At 43.4% G+C, this 21108-nt stretch overlaps 1 protein-coding gene across 4 annotated transcripts in view; it reads left to right on the forward strand.

Annotated features, from left to right (window-relative positions):
• Window positions 1-21108, forward strand: part of NCOA7 (nuclear receptor coactivator 7) — a 157347-nt gene that overhangs the window by 113227 nt on the left and 23012 nt on the right. For all 4 annotated transcript variants that reach the window (XM_035710108.2, XM_025422947.3, XM_025422949.3 and 1 more), the window contains one exon: window positions 288-456. In XM_035710108.2, coding sequence (XP_035566001.1) covers window positions 288-456 — 169 coding nt within the window. The remainder of the gene's footprint in view (window positions 1-287; window positions 457-21108) is intronic.

Genomic DNA, 21108 nt, shown 5'->3' on the forward strand with positions numbered 1-21108 from the left:
GATGTGTATTCTTGCAAACTATCACGTCGTGTTGGTTTTTATGGCTTATTCCCAGCACATGACATCTTATGTGATGCAAAACAGACTCAAACATGCAAAGCTTTTTCCTTTGTTGCTAAAGGAGGTCTGAAAAATGTAATTAGTTCTAATTGGATGGTGTTTTGTCAAAATGTGTTGATTTTCTGTCACTAAGAGGGGATCGGGTGCTCTTCTTTGTTTAAGTCCAAAGGTTTTACTTTCACCAATATTGTCAATATTGAGGAAGATTTTCTTCATGTGTGATTCAGATATACTTCCTTCAAAAGAGGAGAAAAGCAAGACTCCACCCATGTTTCTGTGCATTAAAGTAGGAAAACCAATGAGAAAATCCTTTGCCACTCACACTGCAGCCATGGTCCAGCAGTATGGCAAACGAAGAAAGCAGCCAGAGTACTGGTTTGCTGTTCCTCGGGAGAGGTAAGCATGGGCTAAAATGGAAAATGTTGGTCCATTCGATCCTAATTATACCTTGATTTTTTTTAAAAATTTAAAATCGTTACTCTTATTCTTGAATAAGAGATTCCTCTTAGTTGTATCTTTTAGAATTTCTTGAAGGATATTTTTTGAGTAGTTTTCTGCTACTGAGTGGTTTCGATTTAGCCAGCCTGAGGTCATCCTAAGTACTGGGTCCTGAAACCTTTTAATGACTTTCTCCACAGTTGAATTGTAAGTGAAGGAAGATTTAGATATTCTCCAGTGCTGGTCCTTGGAAGTGTAATTCTGTTAAGAATGAAAGAATACCCTAGGGCATATCTAAACCTCTTTAGGGGCAGTAGAGAGGTGTGGTTGTAACTGTTAAAGTGCTTATTAACTTAGGGAACTCAAGGTTGCTTTGGCCTTAAGTGGGGAGTGTCTGACTCAGCAGCATGAAAAGTGTTAAAGGGTCCACTCCAGGTGGGTTTGAGGGTTGGTACAACTCTGGAGAGATTTGTATTTTTAAATTGCCAAAGAAGAAATTATGTTATTTGAGTCTAGGATAGCAGGGATAATGACACAGACATTTTTTAGCAGTACATCATTATGGATGTCTTTGTAATAAAAAATAATTAGGAGACACTATTTTTAGGGCAAAAAATTAAATGTTTTCCTTTTGTTTATGTAGGAGAATAAAAAATTTTCAGGATTGTAAAAATCACATTTTTTCCCTCTTTCTACCTAGTCATTAACATTATTGAGGGACCCCTGGGTGGCTCAGCGGTTTAGCGCCTGCCTTCGGCCCAGGGCGTGATCCTGGAGTCCCAGAATCAAGTCCCATGTCAGGCTCCCTGCCTGGAGCCTGCTTCTCCCCCTGCCTGTGTCTCTGCCTCTCTGTGTGTATGTCTCTCATGAATAAATAAATAAAATCTTCAAAACAAAACAAAAAACATTATCATCTGGGCAGATCTCTTGGCTAAGACCAAATATATACCTGCCAAAGGCAAACTCAGCGAGCTCCCTTAAGCATGAACTGTTAATAAAGCAAAATTAAATTCCAAGCAAAGGCACACCTTCTGGTTGATGAGTATCCAGAATAATTCTCATCAAGGGAGTTTTCCTGTTTTAATAAATTATAGTTTAACATGAAAAATAGTTAATAGGATTTTAATTAATTAATTTGCCAATAACGGTTCCCTGTCTTAGGTAAAAACTCATGTTAACATGGACATTCGACATAACTTTTGTGTTTATGTATTTTATTTTTCTGGCCATACCTGCAACTCCCATGGTGTTTCATTGAAACTTTCGGGATATTGAGGAGATAAAAAAGAAAAAGCATGTCTGTTATTATTTTAAAATGTCTCAATAGGAGCAATGTAAATTTCTGAACATCTATTAGAAGCAGAGTTCTAAAGTCAAATGTCACGCTCAACAAAACCTTAGAGATTTAGGTCAACTCCTGATTTGATAGATGAGGAAAACAAAGCACTGAAACATTCAGCCATGTTGCAAGGGGATGTGGACTATTCAGGGCCCACTAGAAAAATTGCCTATGATATGTATCATTTTTTTTCTTTGGGTAAATGTATTGTTTATGATCTAAGGAAATTTGGGAGGTTTTTTTCCTATTTTATTGCCTTTAATGAAGCTGTGTGTACCAAGGACTCTTGTAGAATAAGTGCAGCAATCCCACACATATAGTTACTATATTACTGTCATTTTTTAATCCAGAAGAAATCTGTAATGCTGAAATACTTCTCTTTGGTCTCTTATACAGATGGTTTTTGTGGGTTATTTATTTATTTATTTATTTATTTATTTATTTATTTATTTATTTATTTAGGGGGGCAGTGCAGAGGAAGAGGGAGAGAATCTCAAGCAGGCTCCATGCCCAGCAGAGAGCCCAACTCGGAACTCGATCTCAGGACTCTGAGACCATGACCTTAGCCAAAATTCAAAGTCCTGTGCTCAACTGACTGAGCCACCCAGGCATGGGATCACCATGGCCCTTGTTGCTGTTTTGTACTCTATACTTGGTTTTTCAATTAAGCTTAATGGCTTTTTTAAAACATGACTTGAAGCTCTAGTTTTCTGGATCTTTTGCAGTGTACAGTATTTTACCTAACTGAGCTGTATTAAAGGCTTGTTTATTTACTTCCCAGGGGAAAAAAAGAAGAAGGCCCTTGTGGCCTTTTTAGAGTCGGACACTTTTTGAATTCCTTTATAGTATATTTTATAGTTTCTATGACTGTTGTCTTTGGCTAACCTGATGGACTTAGTTTTCTTTCTTAAACTAATTATGTGTTATATCTCACTGTGTTACTGATGGATTTCTTTGAATACATGTTAGGAAATTTTTGTTTTAATTGTTCTTTTGTGTATTTCCCTGTCTACCTACCCTACAGGAAGCCACATTTTAGTTTAAGACTGAGAAGGACGGAGCAGTTCTATAGTTAATTCCCACCTAGAACTCCCAAGTACATAGTGAGAAATAAGAAAAGATGGTTTTTATTTCCAACTTGTGAAAATCCTTGAGACTTCAGGCTCAGCAAAGTCCTTAAGGATCTAAGACGTGGTGTGCAATGCTTTCCTCACTCTGATGATCATTTCCAGATTCCCTTGCTACATCCAACTGAGCATTTCTACTTGCTTTTCTATTTAATGGATCTGTGCATCCATTGGAGTTTCAGGAGCAGAGGGAGGTCATCCTAGCAGTGGCTCCCTTTCAAGGTTAAAGTGTCCTCTCATAGACCTTCCAAATGTGGCAACTTACTCTCATTGGAGATCTCTTTGGTTCCTCCAGTACATTGAAGCTCCTTGTTGCAGGAGGTTAATATTCTGATGTTGATGTGACTTCACAGATGTGTTTCACCGTTCCTAGTATTTTTAAAACATGTTTGTTTTTTCCCCCTTTTGTTATTATTACTAAGAAATCAACTCTACCGAAATACTCCCTTCATTTACAACGTGCTTTATGGCTTCCACGATGCCATCACCTAATGAATAGTCTACCGAGTAAGAAAATGGAGAGGGCTAGAGGCAGGGAAAGCAATGATGGGAAGCAGCAGTCTCTATTTATCCTCTTTGTTTGGGTTCCCCTCCCCGCCGCAATCCTTGTTATTAAATTTTAGATACAAAACTACCCAAATACACGCAATAATAGTTTTATTTAACTGGGTGGAAATTGCAGATCTGACCACTGTGGATCCAGGAAAGCTGGTGGTTTCTTCTTGCACACCTGTACACTGCTACTTGAGATGTGTGCCCGTTCACTAAGGATTAGGCGCCTGTCGGCATTAAGCCCTCCCAGTCTCCCTTGCAGCTTGCAGAATCACACGCTTCCCTTGAGTCAACTGAAGATGACAATAGTCTGCTTGGGCGATTTGCCTTGTCCAGAACCTGGGACCTGACATGCAGGCTTCTCCTCCTCTCACTCTTGATGCTAATTCAAACATGAGGACAGCAGAGGATAGTTTCACCTTACATTAATCATCTTGTATAGGGTTTCTCAACTTTGGCACTATTGACATTTTGAGGGGATGTCATTTGCATTATAGGATGTTTATTAGCATCTGTGGCCTCTGCCCATGAGATGCCAGCTGTGACATCCAAGGGTCCCCAGGTGTCACCTGCAGGAAGAAGTTGTCTGCGGGACAAAATAACCTCACAAGGAGAACCACCAGTTGAGTATTAGACCATTAGACCCAGCCTACCCACCATTCTGAAAGTGATTGTGAACCACATTAGCCAGATGATTTAGAGCCTTGACTGCTTCAAATTTTGCTATACTCCGTTGTTGTGTTCACAGTAATGTACTCATCTGCATATACTTTGTTTCCTTTACTCAACCTTTTTTTTTGGGGGGGGGGGCAGAGAATTTCACTAAATGTTTTTTGTTTTTTATAACTCAGTTATGAATCTATATAGTTTTATGTCTGTAAAAATAGCAGTGTTGCTCCTAAAGAGATAATTTACCTGGAAGTAAATCCTAAATTGAAAGACTAAACAAGAAGGTCTGTGGTGGTGACAAGCATTTATTTTTTGCCCCTTTACTTTGCACAAGCCTGTGCTCGCAGCTCTCTGGGGTATTGAGAGGAAGACCATGTCGGGCCCTGCCCTGGAGGCCATGTGGAGTCTTGGGCTGCCCTGGTGCCCTGGCCGGTGGAATAATGAGTCATAGAATCAGGAAGCGATGAATGAGAATCCCTAGGAATAGTGTGCTTTGGGATGAGATTCTTTATCCATTTGAAACGTAGTTTCTTAATTTTGAAAATGGGTCATTGTGGGGCATTAAGTAACTAGCTCGTGTTTGAACACTTACTGAGGGCATAGGACCTGGCATATATCTGGCTAGTTCTAGGTAAGTGAGAGTGGGACTTTACCTTGAGAAGCTATGGGGAGCTCTTGAGACAGTTCCTAGTACTTTTTTAGAGACTGGATGTGATTATTTCCATAGATTTGGGTGCCGTTCTATGTGAAAAATGCAGTGGTCTTTTTTTCCTGAATACTAAGAGGTTATTTCTTTTCTTGGAAAGAACCAATGATTCTTGTTCATATTGAAACATCTTTTTCCCCCAATTCCTTATGATCCAATCTGAAATGTTTTACGGTGATTGATTTCTTATTATCCAACTTTTTAAATAAGATGGAAGTGAAATTAAATGGCAGGAATTGTGTAGAAGTTGCCAAGTCATGCATAAATGTTAAATCCAAACTGAATTGGGTCAGTGTGATTCATGTAATAAGTAAGCTAATAAGAGAGAGGAGAGGGAGAGCCTGTGAGTGTTTTAAGATTTTTTTAACCTCAAAAATAATTATGCTAAGATAATTTTAGCAGTACTTGAACACACAGGTAAGCTGGGGGAAAACAATTATTTTGCAATCTGCTTCCCCCCCACACACTTAAAGTTATGAGCATTTTCTACATGAAATACTATGTTATTATATGTATATGATGTTATTGTGAGCACCCCTGTTTCATTCCCTGAATGATTTAATAAAGCTCCTGCTTTGGATATTAGGTTGTTCCAAATTTGTTGCCATTAAAAGCAGTGTTCCATTAAACATCTTTATAAAATCCATTAGTTGGTCTGACCAAGTCAAAGGATACGTGTAAGGCACATGAAAGTGTGTACCCTTTGCTCCACATGATGAGAAATCTAAGTCATATGATTCTCTATTTTATCGGTTTGGTAAGGAAGCAAATGCAGTTTTAAAATCGTTTTCAAGTTGAGTGCTTGCTACATGACATTTGATATAAAGGAAGGTCAGTAGTAGCCTGAGGCTTTTTATTCTAGGTGACTCCTTTATAATAAACATTTAATTTTATCTTGATATACAAATATATATTTAATAGTCATTCTAAAATACCATGTTCTCTAATCAGCTTCTAATTTTTTTTAAGATTGATTGATTTATGAGAGGCAGAACGAGAGAGGCAGAGACACAGGTAGAGGGAGAAGCAGGTTCCATGCAGGAAGCCCGATGTGGGACTCTATCCTGAGTCTCCAGGATCAGGCCCTGGGCTGAAGGCGGTGCTAAGCCACAGAGTCACCCAGGTGTCCCTCTGTACTCTCTCTCTCTCTCTCTCTTTTTCTTAAGAAGGGATGAACTTTTTTAAAATATTTTTATTTATTATTTATTCATGAGAGACATACAGAGTCAGAGACACAGGCAGAGGGAGAACCAGGCTCCATGCAGGGAGCCCAACGCGGGACTCGACCCCGGGACTCCAGGATCATGCCCTGGGCTGAAGGCAGGCACTAAACCGCTGAGCCATCCAGGGATCCCCTAATCAGCTTCTAATTAAAATGAGCAAGCACTTTGATTTATAGAAGATAGCATATTTTGTGCTTGCCCATATTTAGGATAAACTCATATATGAGTTACGTTGATTCTGTTTGAGAAAGTGTGATATTGTCTTCTGTAATGTCAAGAATAACTGATGTTCCCAAGCTTTTTATAAAAGTTGAGTTTTTTAACACTTTCAAGATTATAATGAGTAACATACGCACGAGCACGCAGGTATCTGTCCTTTTGAAGGATGCTATCCACACTGTTTCTCACATCCGATTTGTGGGCAGTAGCAGCATTTCTTGAGTTACAGATTCTTTTTTGTAGAGTTCTCCATGGCTGCCTAGCCCAAAGCATTAAAAGCAAGTATTCAAGACCCCATTTTTTGGGAACAGTACCTTTTCGTTAGGTCAGCGTTTCCCTCAAAGATATTTAATGGAAACTCATCCCGTGGATAAGTAATGGGTGTTTCATAGTTAAATATGGTCCATAGTCAGTGCTTATCTCTATCTAGAGTAGTAGGGATTTATGCTCATAGTTGCTATTCTCTTAATAGGCTTTTATAGGGATTTCTCAGTTTAATTCTGTTTTCTATTATACAGCTGATTTATTTTATCTCTATATTTTAACTCCATGAGATTACTTGGATATTCATATATATAAACTTACATGTATTTAAGGAGATATATATTTAAATATATATATTTAATACATATATTAATTTAATATTTAATAAATATATATCTATTTATAGACTTAGGTTAGTCCGATTTCCATCAGTCTTAAAGTGTCTACTATAGTACACACAATTTGGGATTTATTTCCCTTTTTCACATTTCTAGAAGTAGCAGCCACACATACAAAGACCGTATATGTCTTTGATCTGTTGGCCACCAAAGCTCTGTTGCATTGTTAGGAATGACTGGTCGATGGCAGATCCTGGTCAGGATCCACCTTTTAACTATCCGTGTATCTTCTTCTCATCTTTCAAAAACGTTCACTCTTAGCTTTGGAATATTTAGAGTGAAGCTTGAAAGCCACCCGTACTGAGCTTTTCATGGTGTGCCATCTGTCTGAATTTGTGTTCCTTTTTAAACTATGAATCTAAGCTTCCTTGGGGCCTAATAGAATTCTGGTGCCCACATTGCAGCTTTATAAAGTGCATCAGATTAGTCTAGTTAAACACGTACTTTTAAATGATGCTCGAATGATACCTTCGTTATCCAAAGCAGAATTGCCACCCTTAGTTCTCCAGAGGGAATATCAAAGAAATTATGAGCCGAACATTCAGTTTCCCCAGACCTAAGTGAGGGGGGTCTAAGACAGCAGGCAGTGCTCAGTCCATGCCCTCCAGAACCCTCCCCTGTCATGGTTGTCGGGATGGTTAGCTCAGCTAAAACTCATGAGAGTTTTGGGAGGCATGTAGTGTTATTCCTCATTTTACAAATGAGGAACCTGGGACATACTGGTTTGCAACACCTTTCAGATGGGCAAATATCAAGTCTGGGATTTATACTCAAATCCATTTTATTTCAAATCCCGTTCTCCTAGCCAGATACTAGGGCAGGCGGCGGAAACTGCCTTCACTATACCCTGTGCATAGGCTGACAAATCACCGCAACAGGGATGGCAGGCATGCAGACATTCAGAGTCGTTTCTAGACTAGTGAGGGAAGGAAGATTTGCAGCATCCCCAAATTTATTCATACCCTTGGACCTTGCCAGAGTGCTCTCCCTTGACTAGAGGTGCCTCAATAATTGTGAGGAGACGAAGTGACTGATATTTTATGGATGGTACTTCCTGGGCGCTCATTAACTGAATGGAGGTGATCTAATCACAGCGTTGTATAGAAATAAAGAGCTTGGCTAAAACGTCCTTTCGATATTAGGTAGTATAACTTAGTTGCAGGCTGGTTCTAGCATTGGCTCTTTATCAGAATGAACTTTTATGGGCTGCAGTGGTTCCCTGGCCCCAAACAAACAAAACGCTCCAGTGCTCCTTCCTTTGAAGCTGGTATCACAAGATCCAGCTACCCTACCTTACACAGCGCCTGGAACCATAGTTCCCTATTCTCTCTTTCCTCCCCTCAAAAATCTGTTTTGTTACCTTCGGGCCAAAATAATCTTCTCAAAAGGTATTTTGATCTTGTCACGTTGCCACAAAAAATATCCTAAGCCTTCAGAATTAAAGTCTAAACCCTGGGGCGCCTGGGTGGCTCAGTTGGTTAAGCATCTGCCTTCGGCTCAGATCCTGATCCCAGGGGTCCTGGGATTGAGCCCCACATGGCGTTCCCTGCTCAGGCGGGGCGGCTGCTTCTCCCTCTGCCTCTGTCCCTCCCCCCACCACATATGCTCTCTCTGTCTCTCTCAAATAAAATCTTTTAAAAAAAAAGTCTAAACCCCATGATTGTTTTTAAAGCTCTTTATAGACTGGCCAACCTTCCTAACTTTCTCTTCATTTGCTTGAATCTGTGGCTTTACTGAGATGGGTCACTTGATGGGTTTTGCCTGCGAGGCGAGGAGAGGGCCTTTCTGGCTTGGTACCTTTTTAAAACTACTGCATTCCTGAGCTGGGCTGGTCCCCCCCCTTCTCTAGTTGTGCAAATCCTTTGTTTCCCAAAATAGTGCCCCCACAGTGATCTCTCCCTAGACTGGCAGGAACTGTGTTTTCTCAACCTACACTTGCCTGGTGAGCAACCCACAGACACGGAGGCACTGGGAGGGGAGGAATTGAAGTCTGGCACCTTTTCCTCTTACAGAAGCAATCGCAGCTTCTGAATTCAGAAATATAGAGGACTGAAGCCCATGAAGGAATGTGTTCTATCTCCTAGAGATGAAAGCACAGAGTTAACAAAGAACTCATGGCTTAGATCGGTGGGTGCCAAACTTAGCTTGGTGATAAAACCATCTAGGAGCCTTTAAACATACAGAGCACCTGGGTCGTCCCCTGAACATCCTGCAGCTTTGGATTTGGGATAGAAAACTAGAATCCGTGAGGCATCCTCCATATCATAATAAAGGGAGAGTATTGTGTTTTTATTTTACCAGACCATTCTATAGCATTTGATACCGTTGGCCATCATCCATTTCTTTGACACCCTCTTTCCTTCTTCTGTTTCCTCAGTGTTCCCTTAGGTGACCCTCTCTGTTTCTCACTACATATATAATTGCCTGCACCTATTGAATTCTTTATATGCCAGTCATGTCCAGCTATCCTCAGTGTAGAATGTTCTATGGAGCCCCAAACACGTGTACCTGATAGTCCTCAATATTTGGATCATCCACGGATCAAACAAACCCAAGGCAGATCATACCCTACACTGGGGTTCTTATTTCTACCTTTGTCCCTGCTACTGGCCTCCTGACACCTGCCTCTTGTTTTCTCCATCACAGCAGCCGATACCACCAGCCACCCAGTCCCCAGAGCCAGAATGTGGACAGAATCTTGCTTCTCACTCATCTTCCCACATTTTCCGTCACCACATCTAGCTTATTTTACCCACTTAGTATCACGATGCTCTCTAGCTCTCATTCTGACCCCTCTGTGGACACTGGCCATGTTTCAATGGTAGGAAATGTGAATCAGACTTACTGACCGGCTTGCTTGGGATGCCCAGCTTCCTCTCATGCACAGCCCCGTTACCCACCTCACCTACATACATTTACTGGTTCAAATGTTTCCTCTAAGAAATGTTCCCTGTCTGGTTTGGATGTACTGTACCCCTGCTTCCATCATAGCACTTCCTACACGCTTCTTATGGATGTGAACTACTTGGGGCTTTGGACACTGTGTCTTATATTGTGTCCTAAAAGCAGCATAGGATCTAGTATGTAATGTACTCCTAAGGTTAATTGGATGGATGCATGAATTAGCCTATCGGCTCATAGATGAGAATATTTAGGGGCGCCTGGGTGGCTCAGTCGGTTAAGCATCTGCTTTCAGCTCAGGTCATGATCTCAGGGTCCTGGGATCCAGCCCCACATTGGGCTCCCTGCTCCGCGGGGAGCCTGCTTCTCCCTCTCCTGCCCTCTCATGCTCTCTATCACTATCTCTATCAGTATCTCTGTCTCTCTCTCTCAAATAAAATCTTTAAAAATAAATTTAAATAGCTTATTCCTTATAACTAAAATAATGCAGACTTTATATAATATTCAGAAAAATACAAAAAGGCAAAAAAGGAAGAAGCTCAATTTTGTTACACAAAGCTAACTACAATTTATTTTTATTTCTGTAGACTTTTGGCCTTTTTTCTATGTATGAGTTAATGGAATGATTGTATCTGTCCCTCTATATATGATAATTGTGTGTATATGTGTACATTATAAATTGCTTTTATTTAAATGTATCTTTCTTTGCCATTAAATGTTGGGCATGCATTTAGTTTGCATGCATTACTTTTGCAGTAACAAGTAAAATCATAAAAAAGAAAATTGATTCTCTTATTAAACTAGATTTCTATGGAAAAATGTCCAAATCATAAGGACCCTCATGAAGACTAAACAAAGTCCTCTCAAGAGCATTTTCCTTGGAGAAAAGGGGGTGAATTAAAGGAATCAAAAACTAATCTAGGTAGGATCCTGGGATGGAGTCCCAGATCGGACTCCCCACAGGGAGCCTGCTTCTCCCTCTGCCTGTGTTTCTGCCTCTCTCTGTGTCTCTCATGAATAAATAAATACAAATCCTTAAAAAAAAAACTGACCTAGTTTTCTTGCATGAAATCGTTAACCATAGTTAGCACTGCATTTTCTGATCAAAAGTCATCTTGCTTTTAGCAGGGTCAGGGCTAAATTGAAATATTTAATAACTGTCAATGCCAGTGAGACCATAGTGTTAAAAGTCTTTAAAGTTTTATGCTAAATAAATAAATAAATAAATAAATAAATAAATAAATAAATAAAATAAAATAAAATAAAATAAAATAAAATAAAATAAAATAAAGTTTTATGCTTTCTACAATAGTTTAGGCCCTACGTAGCCAAACCAGGTGTATTTCAGAACACTAGCTCTGTGGTTTTCAAATATAACACATATCATACCATATTCTCATTGTGATGTTTTAAGGTAAAAGTGTTACTATTAAAGAAAAAAAAAAGATCTCCAAAATAATTCTTAAAGGAATGATCTTTTTCTCTTTGTATTTAACACAAGTTTAAGTTCTGGAAAATTGCTAAACAAGTATAAGCTACAGGATTATTAATCACTGGTGTCAATATTCTTTTTTTTTTTTTTAATGCTTTAAAATGCTTTGAAGTGATACTGCTTTCTCTCATTCTTTTTCTGGTCACGTTACCTTTTGTCTCATTAACTTAAAGTTCTAGAAATTCATCACCACCTTCCAGAAGCGCTCCTAGGCAGCCACCCTTCAGTAATTTTAGTAATCAGTCTGGGCAAATGCCTTGAGTTAATCAGTGACTCTGTAGCCAGATCCCAGTTATGAAAAAGTAGCCAGATCCCAGTTCATGAAAAAAATACCCCCCTTCATAGGAGCGCTTCATAGGAGCTGTGGTGGCTGTGCTTTCTGCTGGAGGAGTGAACACCAGCACTTGGGAGCATAGCTCGTGGCCGGTTTCCACAGCAGACTCTTTAATGCCAATGGGGGCTGCGCACAGTGTTTGGGAGTAAGTATGCAGAAGCAGTAATTACTGCAGGCTGCGTGCCTGCCCGAGCTGGATGGAGGGATGGAGGGATGGAGGGATGCAGAGAGGAAAGCTTGGGGTGGGGGCGGGGGGAGCTGTGTTAATCACCTGCCCTAGGGAACAGCTGCCATGTTAGCTGTGTACCTCCATACCTGCAGGTGAAAGCTGCCAGGTGGGAATGTGATTTAATAGTTGCTTGATCTTCCCATCTTTTTCCAAAACAAAGCTGAAATATGTATTATATGTGTCAAATCTCCTCAATTTTCAAGTATTAGCCACTCTTTACTTAACAGAGAAAAGTACAGAAGCTGACCCCAAGGCTATGGGCTGCCAGTTTAAGGCCTCCAGCATTGATATTAGTATAAACTTCTAGTTTTTAATTAATTTTAAGTGATCCTTTTTATGACTGTAATTACTATTCTGATCAATGATTCTCAAAAGAACTGTCTTACTATTCTTGGTGAACCAGGACCAAGAGGCATATTTAGTTGGTATTTTGTAAATAAATTTACTTTTTATAAAATAAAATGTTAATTAATCTCTTTTATAATTAATTTTAATAAATATGAATGTTAATTCTATTAATAGTATCAATTTTCTTTTATAATTAATTTTAATAAATATTAAAATAATTAATTTTAATAAATATTAAAATGATTAATTTTAATATTCTTCTCTTTTTATAAACACACTAACACCCTTTAACAATGGGCGATACCCCAGGGCGTTTACTGGTTTCATTTAGAGTTGTAGAATATTGAATCTGAAAGGGACCTTACGGGGGCAAGGAAAATGAAGGTCCTTTCCATATAAGGACCTTGGGTCAGGCCAAGTAAGAGGTGGGTTTTAAGAGCTGGTCCTAAAAAAAAAAAAAAAAAAAAAAGAGCTGGTCCTATTCTGGTAACACCTTTGTCAGGCTCCTGTGGCTGTATTCAGAATGGAGCCTGGGGATGTTTTAGATTGAGGTACGCTGGGATGTCTTTAATTTATAATCAACAGGACAAGTAAGCGGTGGGACTGCATGTGAGTGTATCTCCTTACTCTCTGGGTCACATTCTTACTCTCTTCATCCCATTTCTTATTATTTCCCATTCTCCATGCTCTAATGTACTCTAAAGTATGCTTCTAATGTAATAGCTATTAAATCGTTTCATGGTTCCAGCTTATAATTTTTAAATCAACTGGGGGGTTGGGGGACGTATCTTGCTATGTGTAGCCCCACTTTCTTTTCCTACCAGTGGAGTGACCCTTGATAAGACAAAAATGCCCGACTGCTTCAGGGTTGTTTTGGTCCAGTTTGTTGGTCTGTGTGGTGGCAGGATTTTAGATGATCATGTGGAAGGGACTTTGTAAAAGGTCTGTCTGAAGGTAGATAGAACTTCTGGATATAATGCTCCAGACAGCTATAGGAGGGGCTAGGCTTTCTTACTTTCGTTTGAGAAGCTCAGAGAGATTAAGGAACTTTCCCAAAGCCCCCCAGCTAGTAAGAAAGGGACCACTTCAGGGCTTTACCTTAGACATATGTACTTTTTACTTGATCTCACAACTATGTTAAAAAAAAAAAAAGAAGAAGAAGAAGAAAAAGAAGAAGAAAGAGAAAAACATAACAGTAAATAAAATCCCACGTAGCTAGTTGTGAGAAAATGGATTGTATTTGTACCTAAAGCCCATATATGTAAAGGGTGAATAGTGATGTTTTGTTCTAAGCATCAACTCAGATTTTTCATCAGGTTATATCCCTGAACCCTACAGGTTTGGTTTTTGTTTTTTTTTTTAAGATTTATTTATTTATTTTAGCGGGGTGAGGGTGAGAGAGAGAGAGAATCTCAAGCAGACTCCCTGTTGAGCATGGAGCCTGGTGTGGGCTTGAGCTCGCACCCCTGAGATCATGACCTGAACCAAAACCAAGAGTTTGATGCTTAACTGACTGAGCCCCCCAGGTGGGCACCCAGGTGTGCCTCAACCCTACAGTTTTGTCAGCGATGGGCTTTTAAGAAAACAACAGTGGGACCAACCATAAAGGAAATGGTGACGCATGGGGATTGAGACCATGAACTGACCTGAGGGTTGACCCCGGGGCCTCCCCTAACATGTGGAGTTGGTCAAGGCCATCTGTGGGAGCATCTCTCCTCTTCCATTGGACAGAACTGCTAACTGGTGGCTGCTACCTAACTGGTGGCTGCTACCTCGTGGGGTTACGGTGAGGGAGAGGCCGAACTTGCCCCTGCCCTCCTGGTTACTTGGGCTGCCGCCGTGGCTCCTCCTCCCCTTTACACTTGGCTGCCTCCGAGGGAGGGCTGATGGCCTTCAAGAGCTTGTATCCTCGGCCTTCCCTGAGTTTCCTCTCCACGATGACAGCACGCCTGCTGGGAGGGGATTGGGAACTTGAATCTGATGTCTCGGTTGGGCTGGATCCCTAAAGGAGCCTGGCGTCAATGATCGAAACCTTTGAAGTTCATGCAGACGTTGACTAGGCCCAGATCTGTAAGCAGAAAACCTAAACAGAACCCAGGGGCCAGGTTTTGGTCCCGGCTGTGGCTGACCGGGGCTTGTGCCTGGATGGGGGTGCGCGGCGAGGGTGGAGGGGCCGGGGTCGGCGGGCCTGGGGCACTGACGTGGCCTCCTGGGCAGAGCCCTCGTTTGTCGTCCTGGGGCCCTGTGCTGGCCCCACCCGCGTCTCCTGGGGACGCTCCGCGCAGCTGCCTCCACACGGGGGACGGGAGCCGCGCCTAAGGTCCAAGCCGTTGGTCCCAAGCCAGGACTCCGTGCGACCCCCTCAGCCACCCGGCCCCCCTGCCTCTTTCACCCTCCTTCCCCGCGCCTGTGGGGCAAAGGCTCAGTCTTGCTCCCCGCCCATCCCTCAGGAGCTCAGGCTCTGCATGAGTAGTCGGCGCGCACCTCCACGCTCGGGTGCCCCCGCTTCTGTCCCTGTGTTTGGGTCTCTTCAGTGCACCCCCTTCCAGCTAAGCCTCTGTAGGGTGGCACCTGTGTCTCCTGCATCTCAGCCACCAGGAGGCACCAGGGGGCCCACCGCGGTGCCCTTCTTCCTCCCACGTGTGCACTTGGCCCTCGCCGTGGCCCTTTGCACCTGCCCCCTGCCGCACGGGGCCTCTTTTCCTCCCTCGGCGGCCGGAGTAGCCGTGACCCCTGGCTTCCCTGACCGCGGCCTGAGATGACTGTCCTCCAGGCTTACCCTCGTCATCACCCTTCTTAGGAAGGAAGGAGGGAAGGAGGCAGCAGTCGGAGCAATGGTACAGGAGCACATGGCTGCAGCAAGGAGTGCATTTTGGAGACTGGCACAAAGCAGAGCCCTTAGGCACCCCCGGGCTGTGAATCTGTCCTGAACCCGTCAGGGACACGCTGGAAGGATTCTACACCGCTGGGTATAAGTGGTCAGATTTGCATTTTGTAAGGTCACTTCTGCCTTCGTGTCGTTTCTTCTTGGCTTCCTTCCAGGACCACCTCTCCTGTGTCCTCCTCAAACACCAGCTTTCCTGGGGCCTGGAGCATGACCTCCTTCCCTGCCCATGCGTTCACCATGCCCATGGCTACAGGGAAGCAGCCTGTATGGCAGCAGTCACTGGTCATTGTGTTGGCTTGACCAGAGGTGTCCTGAGGTCCTGAGGCCAAAGCAGCTCAATGACTCCTTAGAAACGGGGTGAGTTATTGGGTGGGTTTCGAGAAGTACCACCAGCCGCCTTTCAGAAGTCAAGACAAATGATGGAGATGCCACTGAGTTTGACACCAGGTCGCTTTTAAGAAAATCAGCTTCACTACAGTAGGAGGGGGGAGAACAAGGTTAAAAACTGCGCCTCCATCCAGATGGCATCTGAGGCAGGTTTAACAAAGGGCTTATAGTAAAAGGTTAATAAAATCAGAACAGGAGAATTCAGGGATGAAAAGGAGGTGGAAAATATGCCAACCCAAATGTTAACAATATGCTCTGAAGGGAGGATGAGGTAGGGAACGAGCTTTAGGGAGAAACAACATCCAGAGCCTTTCATGTGTAAGGATGGGGAAATGCAAGTAGGCTCGTGGCTTAGGATGAAGGGAATAAAGGCACAGACGGGTGGGGTGGAGATGGCGGAGGAGACTCCCCAAGCATTAGGACAGTCGGAAAGGCAGACGACAGGGTTAAAATGGGCAAGAGAAAAGTTCCTTCGTCTGAAGCGAGGGATGCTAAGAGGGACGGCGGAGGCGGTGCGTTATTAGGATGGTGTGGTGGAGAGCCCTCTGTTCAGAGAGGAACAGGGTAGGAGGCCAGGTGGAGGGCTTGCAAAAGCAGAGGTCTGGAGCAGCTATGGCTTGGAGTAGTCAAGGAAGTGAGTTGGCAGTGAGTGGGGAGCCCTGGGAGGGAGGGCTTTCTTCGCCAAGGTTCAGGGCCTTGGACTTGTAGTAATGCATCAAGCACAAAGAAGAAAACCCGGCAACATCCATCATCCCGGGGGAGGAAGAGTCAGCAAGATGATCGTGTGCAAAGGTGTTTGGAAGGGCAGGTGCATTAGGAGGACGACAGTGAGGGCGAGGTGGAGATTGCCCGAAGCCTGCGAATCCAGGAGGGGCTAATGGCTGGGGAAAGGGGGGGTTATGGGGGTCAAGGTGAGAGCAGAGCTGGCACGGAATAGAGGAAGGAGTGGGTGAAGATGAGGCAGAGGGACAAGGAGGGGAGTTTCCAGAACTTGGAGGCCTGTTTCCAGATGGCAGGGTTGACTTCTGGGAATTAGTGACCAGGAAAACCCAGTTGGCCAAAAAGAATCATTCCAAGAATTTAGGTTAAATAAACTTAGAGTTATTCTAATCTAAAAGGAAAAAAAAAAAAAGATGAAGTCATATCCTCTTCCTTGCCCCCCCCCACCCCAGTTAAATAGTAAAAATAAACAAAGGCTATAGAATTGTGCAGAAATGGAGCTGGAAGGAAGGGGGACGTGGGTCCCTTCCATTTGGTCTCCAGAGGCCTGAGGTCTTCTTTAAGACCTCTTAAGTTAAGTGATCAGATTGGTGCCGAACGCCCTTTAATTTCTCTTGTGAGACAGGCCGCCTGAGTTCTTCGTTCCTTTGGCTTCGCCCTTGAGGCGGCAGGAGGGCTGTGTGCGTTTCGGAGCGCTCCTAAACCCAAGCCGCCCAGCCTCAGTTTCCCTCTGTGCAAGTTGAGCATAGTACTACACGCCCCTGAGAGATCCCGTACGGAGGGTCCTCGGGACGGGGAGTCGCAGCTTTTCTTTTTAGGTCACTGACACAGTTCAGCACCGCTTCAAGCCTGAGGTCGCTTCTCTGTTTAATATTTAAATACTTTTAGGACTCTGACCCTCTTTCCTGTGGTATTTTGAGAATACCTCTTTGCTCCTCCCTGGCTGCTGCTCTCTGTGCCAGGTCCGAAGTGCCCAGTGCTCCCGAGCTTAAGGGACCGGCCGCCAGAGGCTCGGCCCACCGCCCACCCGAAGCCCAACCCCGAGGGAAGCGGCGGGGCAGAGGCCCACGCTCCTGCCCGGCGGGGGTGCTTCTAGAGGGAGTGGCACTGGCAGGCAAGGATGCTTTACGCCAGACTTGAGCTCGCCCCCCTCCACCCCAGCTTGCCTGAGAAACCCACACATGCACATGTGGCGTAAGCAGCCATTTCCTTCCATGGTGTGTCCAGCGTGGCAGCTGGTTTGCTCTAAGTTTCAGCGCCCGGTGCCCAAATTGACCCCCTACAATAATCATGGAATTCGTATGGATCCCAGGTCATCCGTCTAGACCATTCCCTCTACTGGCCCGAAGAGTTTCTTTTCAAGGAGGGTGGGGTGGGGATTGGGGTATTGTCCTTCGCTATGGACGTATCTCTACTAAGACCACCTTAATTAATCAAAGATGTACTAATAATCTTGAGTATCTCTTCAAAAGAGAGGGATTGGGCACAGGATTCCTCCTTCCCAGGACATCCTTTGGCCCTTACACAGACCGTCCCTGTCTCCCACCTTCCAGTGGGTTCGAAGCGCAAGTTGTCTTCATCAAGTAGAGAATGTCTAATTACATCTTCCTCTGGAATAATAAATCCTGCTCGCCTTGTATCTACCTAACAAAAAGGACCGCTTAAATGATCTCCTCAAGCAGCTTGATGTCTTCCTCACCAAAAAGGGAAGTAACTGGCCATTGCTAGCATAGGCTCGCTCCTTAAAATCTTTATTGACTTGCAGTTTGCACAGTTATGTTTTCTTATAATGTCCAAGGAGGAATGAAATCTTTTTTTTTTTTTTTTAAGATTTTGTTTATTTATTTGAGAAAGAGAAAGAGAGTACGAGCCGAGTGAGGAGGAGCCGAGGGAGGGGGAGAAGCAGACTCCCTGCTCAGCAGGGAGCCCGATGCAGGACTCGACCCCAGGACCCTGGGATCATGACCTGAGCCGAAGGAGGCCGCCTGACCGGCTGAGCCTCCCAGGCGCCCCTGATGCAGAACCCATACCTCATTCCTCAGTCCCTTGCCGTCTTGGGCAGGGATATGTGTCGACATGAGCTTTTAGCATTTCTTGGGATGCTTCTTCAATGTTCACACTTACATGGTGACTTTCCCCCTGAGGGTAAACTGTTGGAGAATAAATGAGCAGGCCTTCATGGAAAGAGGGTCCAAAAAGTGATAAAACTGTGTCTAGTGTCATAACCAGGAAGTTAGCTGGGGGAACAGTTTAGAAATCAGTGTGAAATAAGGGGAGGGCTGTGTAGTGTGGTTGAAAGAACCCTGGTTGTCGCCTCAGAAGATCTAGTCCTGGCTGTGATGCTGATGGTCGACTTCAGGGCCCCATTCCCTTCCATCTAAGGAGAGTTAGCTGAACTGGATAATACCCAGGACCCCATCCGCTCTCACAGTCCCGAAGGTCGTCTCCATGAGGGCAGGGTCACTGGCACCTAGTGGTGTACACGAGTGTTGTTGAGGGAGGCAGTGCCCTCTGACCAGACACACCAGAAACACACCTGCAGTTGGATGAGTTGGATCGGCTCATTGCTGTAGGGGAGCAAACAGAGCAGGGGACTGTGGGCGTCTCAGAAAGAGGGTGCTGGAAAGGAGATAGAGGATATAGATTTGTGTGAGGTGATTGAGGGAAGGACTTAACGAAGTGGGGGTTCGGTCGGTGTTAGGTGCTCCCAGGAAGCAGAGGGGATGCTATGATTGGGTGTACATCTTATCTAAGAGCAACTAGACTAGAGAGGACGCCCGGAGAGGTTCACGCTCTAATTAATAAAGAAGCGCAGTCATTCATAGTAGCCAAATTGGAGGGACGTTTGGTCATTTTTTGGCTGGACAGTGTTTGCGTTTTTGTTTGTGTTCAGATATGAGGCCTCAGAGCGGTCTTGTTGTCACGATTCATTGTAGTCACTGAGCCGTCTTGTCCAGTGCTGGTGTTCTGTGAAATTGCTTATGATCCGCAGGAGAATACCGGGGCCCAGCTGGGAGCGGGTGTCAGGGACGAGCGCCCCGAGCTCCCGGTGTCAAGGGCGGGCTCTTTTTCTCACAGGTAAGCTAGCCAGCAGGTAGTCAGGAAGTCAGTTTATCCAATGTGGGGGATATGCACATAGTAAACGGCTTCTTTTCCAATCAGTGAGAGTGAAGCATATTTAATTCTCCATGGCTCAGCGGTTTAGCACCTGCCTTGGGTCCAGGGTGTGATCCCGGAGTTCTGGGTTCGAGTCCCACATCAGGCTCCCTGCATGGAGCCTGCTTCTCCCTCTGCCTGTGTCTCTGCCTCTCTCTCTGTGTCTCTGATGAATAAATAAAGAAAATCTTTAAAAAAAAAACAAGAAACAAAGTACAGTTAAGATGGACTCCATTTTAAGTGTTAGAAAATGGAAAGGGTTAGAATTGTATACTTATCAACCTCCCTGGAGTGGTGATTAGTTTCTCCTTAGTTAATTTTTAATGGGGAATTTTATACTACATGGTAAAAATACTTGAAAGATTCAAAAGAGGGTGTGTGTGTGTGTATACATATATTACTGATAGGAAGACAAACAATGATATCATCCCTAAAAAGGTCAGCATAGTTTTTATATAGCAGAATTTAAGGGAATTGCTCCTCTGACAACTCAGTCCCACTTCTGGAAATATATCCTACAACGATATCTGTATACACGTGAAGTGACTCACATACAAAGTTATTCATCACAGCGTCATTCGTGACTGCAGAATCTGGAAACAAATCAAGCTGTCCATCGATAGAGGATGATGACATAGCTTTGGTAAATCGCAAAGTACTGTGTAGCTATAAAGAAAGAATGAGGAAACCATTTGTATACTAATATGGAAAGATATCTAGGATATGTCGTCGAATGAAGAAAGCAAGAGAGAGAATAGTACTACTTTTTGTAGAAATGGAAGACAAAAAGAATATGTATATATACTTATTTGTATCTGTATAGCACTACAAAAATATACAGGAAATGAATAAAGTGGTCACCTGTAAGGGAGAAGAATGGGCACAGGATTTGGTGGACAGGGATGTGGGTGAGAGGAAACTTCTCATTATTTGCTTTTTAAAATATAATTTTAAAAGTTGAATCACAAAAGTGTCCTGCGTACTCCAAAAACGAAAATAACCTAAAGATATACATGATGCAAAATATGTCATTCTTCCATTCCATTCACTGGGGGTAACCATTTTGATTGGTTTCTTTTCTTTTCTTTTCTTTTCTTTTCTTTTCTTTTCTTTTCTTTTCTTTTCTTTTCTTTTCTTTTATTCATGAGAGAGACAGAGAGAGGCAGAGACACAGGCAGAGGGAGAAGCAGGCTCCATGCAGGGAGCCCTATGTGGGACTCAATCCCGGGACTCCAGGATCACACCCTGGGCTGTAGGCAGGCGCCAAACCGCTGAGCAACCCAGGGGTCCCCCTTGATCGATTTCTTATAAAAAGTTTTCCTTTTATAATAAAAGAAATTTCTATTTCTTTTTGAACGCGAACACTGTCCAGCCAAATAGAAATTCTCTATTTCTTTCTATTCTATTCTTTCAGAATAGTCCAGTGTATTAGTCAAGGATCTCCAGAGAAACAGAACCAAAAGGATATGTATGTACAAGGATACGTAGAGAGAAAGATTTGCTGTAAGGAATTTGGCTCCCATGGTTTTGGGAGTCGGCCAGCCTGAAATCTGCCAGGGAGAATGTGATAAGGTAGTCCCAGGTCTGAACACTATCTAGAGACACAGTTCCTTCCTACCCAGAAGACTTCAGTTTTTTTCTAGTAAGGCCTTCAACTGA

Source organism: Canis lupus, chromosome 1, assembly GCF_003254725.2.
Source record: "Canis lupus dingo isolate Sandy chromosome 1, ASM325472v2, whole genome shotgun sequence".
Taxonomy (NCBI): domain Eukaryota; kingdom Metazoa; phylum Chordata; class Mammalia; order Carnivora; family Canidae; genus Canis; species Canis lupus.